The sequence below is a fragment of the Trichosurus vulpecula genome, chromosome 5, assembly GCF_011100635.1.
Source record: "Trichosurus vulpecula isolate mTriVul1 chromosome 5, mTriVul1.pri, whole genome shotgun sequence".
Taxonomy (NCBI): Eukaryota; Metazoa; Chordata; class Mammalia; order Diprotodontia; family Phalangeridae; genus Trichosurus; species Trichosurus vulpecula.
This window is the reverse complement of record NC_050577.1, coordinates 70,828,919-70,844,631: the sequence shown is the minus strand read 5'-3', so window position 1 is coordinate 70,844,631 and position 15,713 is coordinate 70,828,919. Positions and strand designations below refer to the sequence as shown.

Sequence of the window (15,713 nt, the reverse complement as noted above, 5' to 3'; positions counted from 1 at the left end):
AATTGGTAAGGTTTTACTATATTTCTTGCACACATACTGACTTTTGGTTTGCCTCTGGATGTAAGCAAAGGAACATTTCATTAGTTTTTTTTTAAAACCATATTCTTTCACTGCACACTTGAGAATCATTCTTCCCATTTTATAAAAGTCACCTTGTGCTTCACGTGAAATGATCACTATCTTTTAACATATTTCCATTTTTCCTACTGCCCTTTAATTTCTACTGTAAATTCTTATTTCTTGAGGAGAGCTGGTAAAAAGTTGTTATTTATCTAAAACTTGTGGCAGTAATGTCAGAGAATAATAGTGCTAAGTCCCAATAACTGTCGGCCTGCTTTGAGAGTACTAAGATCGGAGTGATCTCATCAAATCCCCCAGGCTCCCAGGACTTCTAGGCCTCTGTCTCCAGCCCTCGTCTCTCCCAGGAGCTCTTGCCCCTCCTCGCTGAGTGTTTGTGGACATCACTTTCCATATATCCCAGAGGCCTCTCAAGCACAAATATCCAAAATGGAACTTGTTCTCTTTCCCCCCAAGTTCTCCTTTCCTCCAAACTTTTCTATTTCTGCTGAGGAAACCACGATTTCTCTCATCATCGAGGTCTGCCACCTCAGAATCCTCTTGAAAGCCTCCTTTTCGCTCACCTCCATTTCTAACTAGTAGACAAGTTTCATCGTGGGTGCAGAACCCATACGGCTCACAGATGACCAACCGCTAATCTACTTCACCTCTCACTGGGACATTGCAACAGCCTCATAATTTAACTTACGGATTCCAGTCTCTCCTCCCAAAGCACGCTATATGTAGCCATCAAATGTGTCTTCCTAAAGCATACACCCGGCCATATCCTTCAAGAGATCCCCAAAGATGCCTTTTGGATAAACAACAAAGTATTCAGACTGGCATTTCAAACCCCACACAATAGGGTTTCAGTGCCCCTGTTCAGACTTACGGTCTGAGACTGCCTTTCACGCACAGTGCCCCAGCCAAGACATGCTGCCACTGCTGCTCAAGTGTAGTATTCCATATCTATCCTCCATGGCTCCGTACAGGCTGTCATTCATTCCTGGGACCCACTCTCTGGAATTGCTAGCTCCCTTAGATGTTCCTTTCTACAAAAATTCTTTATTGCTCTCTCTACCTCCTCCAACCACCATAGTTATTTGTCTACCTCAAGTATCCTCCCTATGGAAGGTAAGCTCCTTGAGGGCAGGGACTATTTTTTGTTTGGTTTTTGTATCCCCAGTACTTAAAATACTGCCTTACACACTGTGGGCACTTGGTCAATGCTTATATGACTGGATGGGAGAGTTCTCCAGAGACAATTATTTTAAGTTCTTTAGAAATGTACTTTTGTGGTATCTTAGAGGGAGAAATGCTAGAGAGCTATAGTAATTTAACTACAAAGGCTCAGGGGATTTTAACCCTAATGGTATAAAGCCATTAAATAAGTATCTCTTTCTATCTCCTAATTTCTTTCCTAACAGTAGAAGGACATCTGTGTGTTATACATCATGGGGAAAAAATAACGAATCCTGGCATTCTGGTTAAGATGGCTGAGTAGAAGGGTACGTAGGAGCCTAGCTCCTTCCCAGAAACTTCAGCAGTGATCTAAGAAAGGTTCCAGATCAAAAAAAGATCAAGAAATTAAAAAAAGAAACAATGCACTTCTTCATCCCAGGGCTGAGCAAAAAGAACCATTAACTGAGGCACTGGAAGAAAGGTTCTGCCAGGAAAGCCAGGCTGGAAGTCCAGCAGTGCTCTGTGGAGAGCCAACTGAAAGGTCTGACCAGGGGCACTGATGCCTGTCAGCACTTAGAGCTGACAGCAACTGGAGGGGGCAAAAGCAGGGGGCAGGAGCCTTGGAAACTGACATCAAGTTGTGACAAATGAAAAACCCCGAGAGACAGAGTTTCTGGGTAATTAATAATCAATTTATGATTAGTGGTTTCTCTCAGTAACAGAGGACAAAACACATGAAGAGCCAGAAAGCTTTCAATAATCCTTGGGAATTCCCTTGACAACTGAAAATCAACTCTGATTGGTGGAGGTGAGCTAGAAGCCTTCAGCTCCTCTTGCTAAGAATGTGGCTAGGTTATGAGACTTGGCCACTTCCAGTAATCTGGACAAGGGAATTTACCTTTATCCAGACCGCCCTGATTGTTTTATCTTTCATGAGCTGGATCACCCTAAACTCTAAAGGAGAGGTATGAGGTGACAGGGGCTCATTTCCCTGGGGTAAGAACATACCTAGACTGGATTCTGTCTACACTCTAAACAGAAGTAAGGTGTCCTAGCTGGGTGGGGTCTGCCCTAAGAGCAAGTTCTCTGAAGGTTAGGGGTAATCTCAATCTGCCATGGCTTTCAGAGGCTAACCTGCCACAGAAGCTGGGAAGAAACAGAGGAGAAAAGCCTGGATCCTAATTTAATAATTATTTATTAATACAACAAAAATTAATTTCTCTCAAAGCCCAAATGGGGCCTGACTATATCATTCAAAACTATGTAAAGGGGCAGAACCTGATCCTGGCATAATTACAAATCAGAAACTGAAGCTGGTGACAGGATTAAACAGATGACAATAAACATTATGAAATAATAGCATAGGCCAAGAAATACCAAGAAGGAAAACCCAGAAGAAGAGAGTTAACTCCACAAATATAAGCAGAGTGTCAAGAAAAAAATGGCATGACCACAAGAACTACAAAAATACTAGGAAGAAGTAAAGAGAGGAAAAACTGCAGAAACAAAAGCCTTGGAATAAAATAAGGGAAGCAGGATAAATAGGTTAGAATAGAAGGTGAAAAACCTTACCCAAGAAGTAAATCTCACAAAAAAAAATTAGGAAAGGCCAAACACAACTCAACGATTCTATGAGACAACAAGAAATGATAGAACAAAATCAAAAGATTAAAAAAATACAAGAAAATTCTGGTTAGAAACAAAGACAAAAATCTTACCTAAAAATAAGTCAAGAGCAAAAACTTTAAGACTCATTGGATTCCCTAAAAACTATGGCCAAAAAGACCCCCTGCATGCCATAATCAAAAAAAATATTAAAACCGTTTGTATTTTCTAGCACTGGAAGGCAAAGTGAAAATAGGAAGAATATTCCAGCTACCTCCTGAAAGAGATGCTAGAACAGGCAGTTCATGAACTTAAATGGGAAAAATTATATCTTTATTTCAATATAATTGGTTTCTTTTCTAATCTTATATGTTTAAAAACATTCTGAAAAGGGTTCACTAGGCTTCCAGAGGGGTCCATACACAAAAAATGATTCTTAATCTTGACCCTTGACCAACAAGGAAAACTCTTAAGAATACCATATCCAAAATAAAGTGGTTCTAGGTCATATTCCAAAACCCAGGGTTTCCTTCTGGCAGGCAGCCAGAAACAAAGAATTCAAGTACCAAAGAACTACAGTTAGGAACAACTAGAGTTGTCAGTTATGACTCAAAAGGTGTTGCAAAAGATAAAGGCTTATAGTACCCAAGGCAGGGTAATTCGAAAGGGTTTTGAAAAAAAGGACCTTTATTGAAATACAGGGCTTTCAAGCATTCCTGATAGAAAGACTAGAGATGACTTTGAAAATGTGAAGATGTTAAAGGGTCAAGAAAAATCTAGAAAGGGAATGCATTTGAGCATCTAGGAGGGGCTGAAGGATGAGAAAGAGGTTGTATTCTTTGGGGGAGAAGAGATGAGTGACTTTTCAGAGTCCTAAAGTCTACGAGGATCACAGGGATCTCTAATTAAATAAGATAAGCAGAGAACTGGCTTTCTTCTGTGTTGATAGTGTTAAGAGAAGAAAGAAAAGGGAAGGTGAGAGATGTTCTGAGTAAGAAATTAGGAACAAGTAGATAAGATTTACCACATCTCATAAATGGGGTACATCACACAGTTGGTGGAAATGCGAACTGATCCAGCCAATCTGGAAAGTCGCTTGGAACTAGGCCCCCCAAATAATTAAACTGTTCATATTCTTTGACTTAGTGATATCACTATGTCCATGAGCCAAGGAGATAAAAAAGAAGAAAAGAACCCAAAAATATTTCTCATGGTGACAAAGAATTGGAAATGGAGGAAGAGCTTGCCCATCAATCGGGGAAAAGCTGAACAGGTTGTGGTATACAAACATGATAGAATACTATTATACTTGTGAAATATTGAAAGAGGGGCAAGAGGTGAGAGGGAGACAATGCAGACTTGAAAATAAAATAGAATTTAAAAACCCCTATCATCAAAAAAAAGTGGGGGACAAAGAGAGAGAAAAGCATAAGAAGACAGGACAGGGGAACATATACAAATAACAAGTGTAATCACGAACATGAATGAGATGAACTCATATATTAAACAGAGGAGGACAGCAGAATGAATTAGAAAGCACAACCCAATTTTCTGTTTATTAGAAACATGATTGAAACAGAGATTCACATAAAGTTAAAATGAGGGGCTCGAGCAAAATATATTATGCTTTGCTACTAAGTGTCTGAGTCTAGATTTGAACTCACTAAGACGAATTGTCTTGATTCCAAGCCCAGTGCAACCTCGCTGCCCCTGAATAAAACTTGAGAAAAGTTAAATAAGACAGATTTCTGGTGATTATTATATGGAAAGACGTAGGTTTTAAATACTAAAAATTTAGAACTAGAACAGATCTTGGCTCGGTGGCTGGAGACCTATCGGCTCCTCCAGAACTGTGATGAATACCGCTGCTGGGCAGAACTTGGTGACAGAATTTCTAATCTTCAGGATCACAGACTGAGAGGCAGAAAGGCTTCTCCTTCTCATTGAACAAATGAGGAAACTGAGGCTGAGAGAATGCTTATTGTTTGATCAAGGCAGTAAGTAACAAAGCCAGGATTTACACCCAGGTTCTCAGGCTCCAAATCCAGCAGGGCTTTCTACTGCTTCGTCCTGCTTCCTGCTCCCTCAAGTACAGGGATAATATCATATGCAGGGCCACCATGTCATGGGAGCGGCCACCAATTTAACTCTGCACTACTAACACTGAAAAAAAACATGAAGAAACCTAGTTAGTACAGTACAGGCAGCTAGATATATTCTCTATGTCCCAAAGCTGGGCTAAAGTCAATCAGCTGAATCAATCAGCATAGTCTTGTACACAGTCATATAGTGCTTGTGCATTGGTTAAACGTGTCAGGCTCGGCTCGGGGGCTCTGGGCCACAAGACAAAAACAGTGTCTGCCTTAAAGGAGCCGATGTTATACTGGAGGAAAAAAGCCAAGTACACACACATGGAGGAACAAAATATATAAAAAAATCAAATACCAGGATATCTTTTCTGGGGAGACTCTATTAGGTGGACAGAGTACTTAAGACGGTGGCACATAGGAGGTACTTAATAGCCAAGTGTCAATTACCATTTTCATCATGACCACTAGCTTCGGGGGTGCCTTGTCTCTGGTCTTCCTCAGGTGCTTCAGGATAGATAACAGCTGTATCTTCTTGTTGCAGGAATTCTTCAACATTAGGATCATGGTTTTGTTCGTTTTCTGCATCTGAGTCACATTCATCCTCTTTTACTAAAAGAAATACAGGTTTTATAAAAGAGAAAGCTCACCACTATAACCTAAAAAAATTTCAGCATATATGAAGAAAATTTAACGTGTTTCTCACAAGCAAGGGGGTGTAGTGGATAAAAGCCCTGGATCTGAAATTAGGAGAGCCCTGGGTTTGTTTATTATTTTATTATTTTATCCTGAGTTTAAACACTTAAAAAATGGAGAGTATTTCACACACACAGAACACAGAGTATCATAAATGAAATTGTGAATTTCCAATTCATACTGCTTCCTTTAGAAAGCACATAATAATTCTAAAAGTTGCTTTCAAAGCTCTCTGGTTCATCTGTGCTTCCTTCTAACATTTCTTTTGTTCCCTTTTATGCATTAAAAAAATTTCAATGGACTTTTTTTATCATTAGTGTCACTATGGTTCACCTCTTCTTTCATCATCCTCCCCTCTCCCCCCATCAAAAAAGAGAAGAAAAAAGATGATGTAACAAATAGGCACAGTCAGGCCAAGCCAAAAAGAATCCACACAGGGGCCATTTAAAAATTTATGTCTTATTTTGTGCCCTGAATTTATCCCTGTCAGGAGGAAGATGACACGCTTCATCGTCAGTCCTCTGGCACATGTTTGATTGACCAGCATTCTCTCCACCAAGTTGTTGTCTTTGTATAAATTACCATCCTGGTTCTGCTTGCTTCACTTTGCATCAGTTCATATTCCCCAAGACTTTCCGATCCCTTTTATCCCTTCTCAAAAAGCAGTATCATTCCATTACATTTACACACCAGTTTGTTCAGCCAATCCCCAACTGAGGGGGACTCCCTTAAATGCTAGCTTATTGCTTTTATTTTTTCCCCTTTAATTCTTGCTTCAGGATGAAGAAGTTTGTTTGGACTGAATGCAAGCAGAGCCCTGGGTTTGAAACCTGCCTCTAACACTTATAGTGGGCAGATATATCACCTAACCTCTCCAAAGGTCACTATCTTCATCTGCAAAATGGGGATAAGGAGAACTTTAGTGATGACACAATGAGTGTTCTGTCAATGGCAGCTATTATTATCCCATGCCCTTAGCCTCTTCATTTCTGGAAGAGATGTTACTGTCACTGCATCGCCAGTGGTTGGTGACCTGGGACTTGAAGGAAACTCAGGAATCTAACAGGCTCAGGCAAGGAAAGACTCTGTTCCAGGCTTAGAACAAAGGTACACACGTAGGAGATAGATTGCTGAGTTTAAGGAAAAACCAACAGGCTGGTTTGTCTGGTGGATAAGACGTGTCCAAGGGAATAACGCAAATGTATCTGGAAAGCTAGCGAGGACTCAGACTACTGAGAGCCTTAAGTACCAGGATGAAGAGTTTGAATTTTATTCTAGAAGCATAGAGAGCCATTGGACATTTCTGAGAAGAAAGGAACATAAACCAATAATTCAATCAGCACGCATTTACTGAGTGCCTCCTATGAGCCAGGAACTATGTGAGATGCTTAGACAGGCACAATCTGTGCCTTTAGGAACATTTATTCTTGTAAAAAACATTTTTCTGTGTTTTCTGTGTTCTTCTTAACTAGGAAAACATTAACAAACGGAAGCATATGAATATAAGTTTGGCAATTACATGACAGCTCGATTGGAGAGGGCAGGACTAGAAGCAGGGAGACCAATGAAGAGGGTCTGAGCTTGTGTGAATGGAGATGACAGGCTACCACGAAAAGAGTTGCTAGGAATATTGTGGCACACAGGGCCCCTTTCTTTCTGTCTTTGACCTCCTTGGGATATACCCAGTAATGTGGCGGCCAGCCCAAAGGATTTAAATGGTAACTTAGAGATGCTATTGCTCAATAATGGCGATGATCATACCATAGCAGCAGAGGTAACAGAGTATATCCTTCAGAGGGAGCTGATGTTAGGACGTGCGTAGAGTCTGACAAAGAGATGTCCACATTCTCTCCTTCGCACTCTTTAATTGTGTTTGAGCCCATTGTTATTGAGCCTGATTTCCAAGTAAATCAGAAATATGGCATAGCTCACAAGTAACAAAACCAACCAAATTAAATGCTGACAAACTAAATTTAATTGAAAAATTAAAATTTAACAAAAATTAAAATTCAATTTTGTGCAGCATACAATGTTTAAAAATTTCTATGGAAAAAGCAAAAATTTCAGGTCATAAGGCAGTTGAAAACTTTAAATATTCAAATAAAGACATGTCAGAACTCTGACCTATCAACATTATATCCTGTCACAATGATTATGGTGTAACACATTAGAAAGGGTAGTCAGAAAATAAAAAAGAATTTACTTAGTGTGATTATAATTTTTTTACCATCTACATTCTCTTTTCTATCATTGCAAATGAAAAGCCTGAACTTTCTGCTTTTCTTATTCACAACATTTGAAGCTTTGAGAATTATTAACTGTACATATAACAAAGAAAGAGATGTCCTGAAGGAAAAAAATAATCCCTGAGAAGCTTTTTTCCCTCACAGGGCAGTCAGTCAGTGCTAAGGCTCTGTTAGCTACTATAAGAACTGAAGGGAGAAATCAGTTACAAGGAAGAATCGACTCAAAGTTCAAAACTAATGACAGTAACTGTCTCTCTACAATTTTAATTTTTTTTTCTGTCAGCATGTAATTTCCTTAAAGTAAAAGATAAGGCCGAAACAAAATGAATAATTTAAAAATGTTAACTGCTGAAAAAGTCTAAATTTCTAATCTTCCTTCTTTACTTTAAACATACACATGGTTGATTATCATGAGAATTCTCCACCTCCTACTCTTGGGTCTATTTGGGAGGATAATGTAATAGTGAAAATGACAAATTTCAGCAGACCTGATAGACTGTGCAAGAGGCTTTACATTTAGGATTCTTAGAGGGATGTTTATGTGGTTTACATAAGACAACTTTGCTTAGTGGATAAAGTTTTGGAGTCTGGAAAATCTGGGTTTGAACTCCATCAAGGACATTACTCAAGTTACCCAAGACAAGTCATTTAATCCCTAAGCATCTGAGGCAACTTCCTGCCTTAGAGACAGTACAGTGTGGTTAGCATCCTGGGGCTGGAGTAAGGAAGATCTTAGTTCAAATCCTGCTGCAGACACTAGGTACCTGGGTGATCTTGGGCAAGTCATTTAACACTTTTGGCCCAAATTTCTTCTCATCTGTAAAATGAGGGTGTTTGAATAGATGTCTTTGGCTCTAGGTCTCAGAGCTTATGATTTTATAATCAAAGTCAAGGATGGGTTCGGAGCTGCTCTGCTGAGGTGAAGAGTTTCTAACATTATTCCTTCTCCACACTGCTGAAATCCTAAGTCCTGGCAAAAAGGGCAAATTCCTTCTTGCAGCGGAGAATAAGGTAGAACATAATGAGCTTCAAAACTCTCAATGTTTTGCTCAGTAGCCTTTGCCTGATGCAATTCTGGTTACTGGTTTGGGTATCAGAAAGGAATTTCTTTAGGAAAAACAGTAATAAAAACCATTCATTTGACCTTCATTATTAAAACTAGTGTTTGATTAATAACAAATACCCCATTTAAATATTTTATAGAAGTGGTAGCATGATAAATATTTGCTAGCAACTATTTGCCTGAATACATTATTTATGCAGGTTACACATAACGCAGCTAAATATATTGTATCAAAGCTTCTGCTGTAGGCACAGTAAATTACCATCCTACAGTCTATCTTCAGTTATTAATTTGGAGCTTATCTTTAATAAGACAGCAAAGCTTTACCATTAGTTTCACAGTGTGAAATTACAAGTATGACACTGCCAGTATTTATTAGAAGTGAAAATCTATTTATGACAATTATCACATAAGACTATCTTCACTTTACATAACATGAAAAAATTTATAAGGATCCTTGGTTTATTACTAAATATTAATCTTAAGAAAAAAAATCTGTGAACGTTAAACTACAGATGAGTGGAAGAAAAAAAACCCATAATTAAAACATTATGATGGAAATAGTTTCTGTAGTTCTGATGACTGAATGCAAATGTTTATGGCACTGTGGTGCCATATAAAAAGGATAGATTTGGAGCCAGAGAATCTGCTTGAATCCTGATGCTACCAATCAGGTCCCTACTTTGCTGGTTGGCACAGCTCCCAGCAAAACCATATTCCACCTGCGTCCAAGACTTTCCCCTCCCCCACCATCTTTTTAAGACAAACTGCTGCCTAACCATGCCACTCCCTTCCTATACTTACGAAAGGGATTTTTTAAAACCCAAGTATAAATGTTTACATTTATCCCTAGTGAAATGCAGCTTTTTAATGAATTCAGTCCAATATTCTACTCTGTCAAGATTGTTTCTGGATCCTGCCAAATTCTATGGTAGCCATCCTTCTCAGCTTTGCATTATCCGCAAACCGATAAAAATGTTCAACAGCACATGGCCAAGCAGAGCTCTTGGAGGGCTCCACTGGAGACTTCCCACCACTGAACCATCAAGGACTGATTACTCTTCAATGCTAACCATTTCAGCAGTTCCGAATTAATTAAACTGCACAGTCACCTATCCCACAGGCCTCCATCTTTTCCATAAGAATACCATGAGACACTCTATTAAATACCCTGCTGAAGTACAGGTAAACCATATATTGATAAGAATCTCCTGATTTACTGGTTTAATAACTTTTTTCTGGGGGAAAAAGAAGAGAATCAAAGAAGAGACAGAACTGTTTCAGTGTTGTTCAAACCTTGTTCTGCTGGTTTCCTCTCCTGAGGAGAAGGACCTTAGAACAAACTTGCTAAAAATGAGACTGGAAAAGAGCCCCTCCCTGCCCTTGATGAACTTGAGTCACCTGGCCTCGGTGAACTACATCCTCAGGTTCTGGAGAATGGGAGAGGGACTGCAGAACTAGATAGGGCTAACTACAGTCCCAGTTTTCAAAGTGGAGCCTGCCACCGAGTTTATTCAGTTTGTGAGGAATTCTGAAGAAGGTTCATTGAATAAATAGTGAGAGATTTTTGTTTTGTCTACAAGCTTTTGGCCTTCCTAATTCCTTCATCCTAAATCACGTTTTACAACCTATTATTTGCTTTTCTCCCGTGTGCCCATCTTTGCACTGAAGACACTGAGTGTGTCAAAGTATATGCTGATTTATTTTGGACAGCAGTTCTGAGTTCTTCATGGATTCTTGCAATAACAGATGTTGACACGTAAACTGAAACAATCACCAAAATGGAGTTTTTCGAAATTCTTATCATTAACACTGCAATGACAGATGACCAAGTATCCCATGAAATTGGTTCTTGTTGACTCTGGATGGTGCCTCTTCAAAGAGAATCTCTGAACCATCCCTCCATTTAGTGGCAATCTGCTTCTGTCTTCTGTTTTCAGTTTATGGTGATTCAGTTCCTCTAGTACTTGTTGGTCACTGGACAAGAACCTTACTTTTAAACTACAGACCATCTTAACACTGTGTGATTGTTCCCATCCTCTGCTCCCCTTTCCAGCACTCTCCTGTTGTCACTGTAGAAGCAGAAAAGGGCCTCACACGACTAAGGATCACTGTGTACTTTTCTTTGTTTCATGTTACCATGGCCAAAGAATTCATCACCAAGTGGCCAGCCCACTGGTAATGATACATCCTTCTGTACTTGGAGGGCAGTCTCTGGAAATCACCCTGCTGCCCTACTTGGAAGCCTTCCAGAACGGAAGGACATGGAGGAACATGCCACAGCCTGCCTTGCTCTGGCACAGCCTTTGAGAGCTTAGGGTCACCTCGATGCCACCCTAAAATTGCTTCATGCTACCATTAGATTAAATAAGAGAATGTATATAAAATCCTTTGTAAGTTATATTAAATGTGAGCCATTATTATCCTTACCGGCAGGCAGAAAACACCAAACAAATGTCTGTAGATTGATTCCTGTTACTTATTTCTAAATTTAACTTTTTTCCTTTTTTACTACTTGGGCCAATATTATCTGAGCTTACTGTAAAAAGTAGACTAAAAACTCATAAAGAACGCTTTCAGTTCTTAAAAACAGTTTCCTTGGTTAGTCTAATGAGAAGATCACATAAGTCCTCTTCAATCAGAGAACAAAAATAAAAGCTTTGTGAGTTTTTCCTTTGTTTTTTTTTTTTTTAGGTGTGGTATCCAGAGATTATTTCCAAATTTGCATCCAGCTTTCAGAATATCTGTCCTATTGGCCTATTCTCCCTTCTGCTACCTGTTTTTGGGGTTAGTACACTACTAATCAGCACTTAAACCAAAGCGTAACTTAACTAAGCGTGAAACTCAAAGTAATCTTTTTTTTAAAGAAATACTTGTAAAGTATCTGGAAGAGGAAAGTGAAACAAGTCAATAACTTTATTTCTAGATTCTCTGCGAATTTCAGCTGTTCAGTATCTCATATTTAAAAAATGGACTGTGCCTTTACAGAATTCAAAGTGCTAGATAATGACTGCAACTTTGGAGAATACTTAGTATACCGACAGCTTAATTCAGTGGTGTAATTACTGTTTAGAAAGTACTTTCCTCACAACTGTGTGAAGTTCTTGGGAAAGGGCTGGTATGATTTGCCAATGAGGAAACTGAGGCTCATGGATGTTAAGTGACTTGTCTAAACCATGTCTGAGTCAGGTCTTCTGACTCCTGGCTCACTAGGCCCTACTGAATATCCAGGGACTAAGAGACACAAAAACTTCTGACACATAAGACCCTAAACTTCCTGCACAGATCTACTGCAAGAAAATGTCAGTCAAGGCTATCAGACAAGTACCTGCGCATCCAGCTTCATCTGCCTGAGCGTCAGGCCCCAGGATTTCTTTTCCTTCCTTTCCTGTTAAAAAAACATATTCCAAAGAATTAAAATAGAATCACACAATCTTATTTATGTAGTCAGTCAACAAACATGAGGTCATGAGGGCTCGTGCCAGGTCAGCTGGGGGCACAGGTCAGTGAGGAACTGCTTAGGTATCAAGAAGTGGGCAAGGTATCCAAATTTCCAACATAGGCTTGTCTAGTAATTCTGTTGACTGACTGAGTGATTTAAACCTAAATACTGTATAGCAGTGGAATCACAAAGCTCCTAGATTTGACGTGTGCAATTTGATTTTGATAGGGTTGTTGGTGGTATTTTCCTAGCAAAGATGGTTAAGATGGGGGGAGGTGAGAACTGAAGAGTAACTGGTGCAGGCTGAGCTGTAAAGAATTAGAAGTTCTCATCACAAAATATTTATTAAGCACCTTCTATGTGCCAGGCACCGTCCTGAGGGCGGGGAATACAAAGAAAGGCCAAAGACAGTCCCCACCTCTGAGGGGCTCACAGCCCGCCGGGGAACACCACACAAACAACTGTGTACAAACAAGACACAGACAGGATAAAGCGGAGATGACCGACAAGAGGAGGGCACTGCTGTGTGCTGACATCCATTCAGCCACTCTGAACCCTCTTCTGTCTTTTTTCTTAGGTCGTTTAACTTTCAGAGCAGAATGAACAAGAAGAAAAAATAATTAAAGTCAATTGACTGAGCATCTAGCATTGAGCTAGCTTGTGAGGGATGTGAAGAAGAACAAACCGCAAGTTCTTTCACAGAGTTTAGAATCCAGATGGAAAGGTAACGTTACAGTGCTACAGAATCATTAAGTGTTAAATGCGGAACACTGACTAGAAATAGGTTAGCCTTCTTCCAGGGGTTGGGAAGAACTGCTTTCAAGAAAAAATACCTTATTCAAATTAGATTATTGAAAATAATTTTGTTGCAATTAATTCAACAAAACACTATTAGGTAAGAGGTATGAAACATTTTAAAAAGCAGAGTGAGCTTTAAATTACATTGTAAAACATGACCTGCCAATTGGACTTCAACCTTTTCTCTTTTCCCAAGTATGTTCAACTGTACATTACGTATCAGATCACTTTCCTTTCATTTCTACTCATTTTAACTGAAATTCTGAGAGACCTATACAACAGGTGTCTCAAAAGTAAGGTATATGTATTTCAAGAGGTTTAACTGACATAAGCCTGAGAGTTTCTGGCTAAACCACATGAATCCCTTATGGCAGTGTTCCAATACTAGTATGTCTATAAAATTATATTTTCTGTCTTAAAAATGATATAAAAACCTATGCTTCATCATGTGAAAAATAAGTTTACTCTATAAAGTACCTACATATCACATAATACATATAATACACAAAGCGTAAATATTTCTACTTTTATGAGATTCCTATTGTAAGAATGGCAGAAAATTACAGAGTATTAGGCTGGAAGGGACCTTAGAGTTCACCTTATTTGACCCTGTCATCATAGAGATGGGGAAACTGAGGTGCAGTTCAACAGAAATTTGATTTTAGTTCAAGATTGCACTTAAAGGCCAGAACTACTTTATAGAATTTGGCTACGTGTTTTATTAGCACACAACGTCATCAGTTTTATTTACAGCCTACTCAATATTAGAAGGCTATGAAGGTGAAGTCTTCTTGCTAGTCTAAAGCAGAGCTGAATGATGCCAGTTTTCCTAATGATGATTTTACTTCTTCTGTCTGGGTCTTTAGAAAACTAACTGACAGAGGTAACGCAGCCCCATGAAGTTCAGCAATGCCAAGCCCCATTGCTTTATGAGTCTCTGGCTTATCTAAGTGGTTAGTGTTCAAGCATCTACACAGCCAAGAGATGTTGTTCACTGGCCAGGTGGTCTGTTCAACAAACCTCGGGAGGGGAGAAGCAGGGAAGGGAGAGGGGAGGGAAGGGAAAGAAGAGGAGAGAAAAGAAGAGGGAGAGGGAGACAAAGTGTTCTAATCTCTTTTCACTTTCTCTCTTCTCAGGTGCTAGAAGTTATACCAGTAAAGAGATCAAGGCATTTTCTACTGTTGTTTCAAAACTCTCAAGGGGGAAATGTGTTCTCATTTAACTTATTTTTGCTACCATCAGGCCAACTTATCCTTGGGCTCTAAGAATTACCATCATTCATGGTCATAGAGGCATTCTCCATTTGCGAAACAGTAGATAAAACAATTGGGCTTTGGTTCCAGAAGACCTGAGTTCAAGTCCTCCTTGAGATACTTCCTAGTTGTGTGACCCTGGATAAGCCACTTAAGTTCTATGGGCTCAGTTTCCTCATCTGTATGGGGCTAAAAAAGGCACCTACTTCACAGTGTTGTTTTGGGGATCAAATGAGATAATATATGCATGCAAAGCTCTCTGCAAACCTTAAAGAACTATAGAAATGTTAGATATTATCATTAGTTAGGAAAAAGATTCTAGAAGTAAAAATTTTGCCTTTTCTTTTTACTATAAACTAATATACTGTTTTCCTTTAATAGTTTAATGAGTAGGAAAAGAGCCACTCTCTGAGAACATCTAGTTTCCCTATGAAGACCTTCCTTTCAAAATGGTGGCAGTAATAGGCTACTGGCCATCTTATTTAATAATTAGTATTTTCTTCACATAAGTCCTACCCCAATACCTCACTGTGGAGTGCAGGTGACCCTAGGTTAATGAAGGCCATGCCAACTGGGTGAAGTGGTGGCAGGTTCTCCTAAATCAGATGGACCCTGAATATATTATAGAATGCCTACTGTCTAGGGACCTGCCTAACAAAGTTTGGAAAGATTTATCAACGCTGACCACTAGATAAATTCCTGGGCCATGGTAACCCATGAAATGAGGAAAAATACAAACTGGTCCATTAGTTTTGTATAGCCCCTACCCTGATTAAATTCTATAGGGATGTTGGCAAAGCAGGAAAAGATCAGGAGGCACAAAGAATCACAGAGTTTTAGGCTCTCTACATGCATATACTCATGGCACTATCTATGTGAGATTTCTGACCAGCAACCAACAAGTTGGCATAGCACTTATGGAAGAACTGAACCAAATCAATCTTGACATTCTTGCTATAAATGAGGACAGAAGACATAAAGGGAAGGAGAACATACAAGTGCTCTTTGGAATGGCAAATAAAGGAGTTGGTTTCATTATGTGCCCAAAGACAACAAGAAACATAATCCGATGGGTCCTTTGTTCATCTCCTATTGCAGTGCTCATTAGCAGTACTCATCATGACTATGGCCTCCAAGACTGAAGATAACTACAGCTTAGATGCCATCCGCTGCAGAAGATAAAGAGGTTAGGTAAATTCTTTGAAGAGCTTGGTAGGATCTTTTACCCCAAGCTATGAAATACACTGGTACTTGATAACATTAATGGAGAGGTAGTGAGGTACA

At 39.3% G+C, this 15,713-nt stretch overlaps 1 protein-coding gene across 3 annotated transcripts in view; it reads right to left on the bottom strand.

Moving 5' to 3' along the window:
• Positions 1–15,713, bottom strand: part of ZEB1 (zinc finger E-box binding homeobox 1) — a 210,662-nt gene that overhangs the window by 28,459 nt on the left and 166,490 nt on the right. For 2 of the 3 annotated variants that reach the window (XM_036759422.1, XM_036759424.1), the window contains 2 exons: positions 12,265–12,324; positions 5,382–5,543 (listed from right to left, as the gene is read on the bottom strand). In XM_036759422.1, coding sequence (XP_036615317.1) covers positions 5,382–5,543; positions 12,265–12,324 — 222 coding nt within the window. The remainder of the gene's footprint in view (positions 1–5,381; positions 5,544–12,264; positions 12,325–15,713) is intronic. The other variant, XM_036759423.1, reaches the window with a different exon arrangement.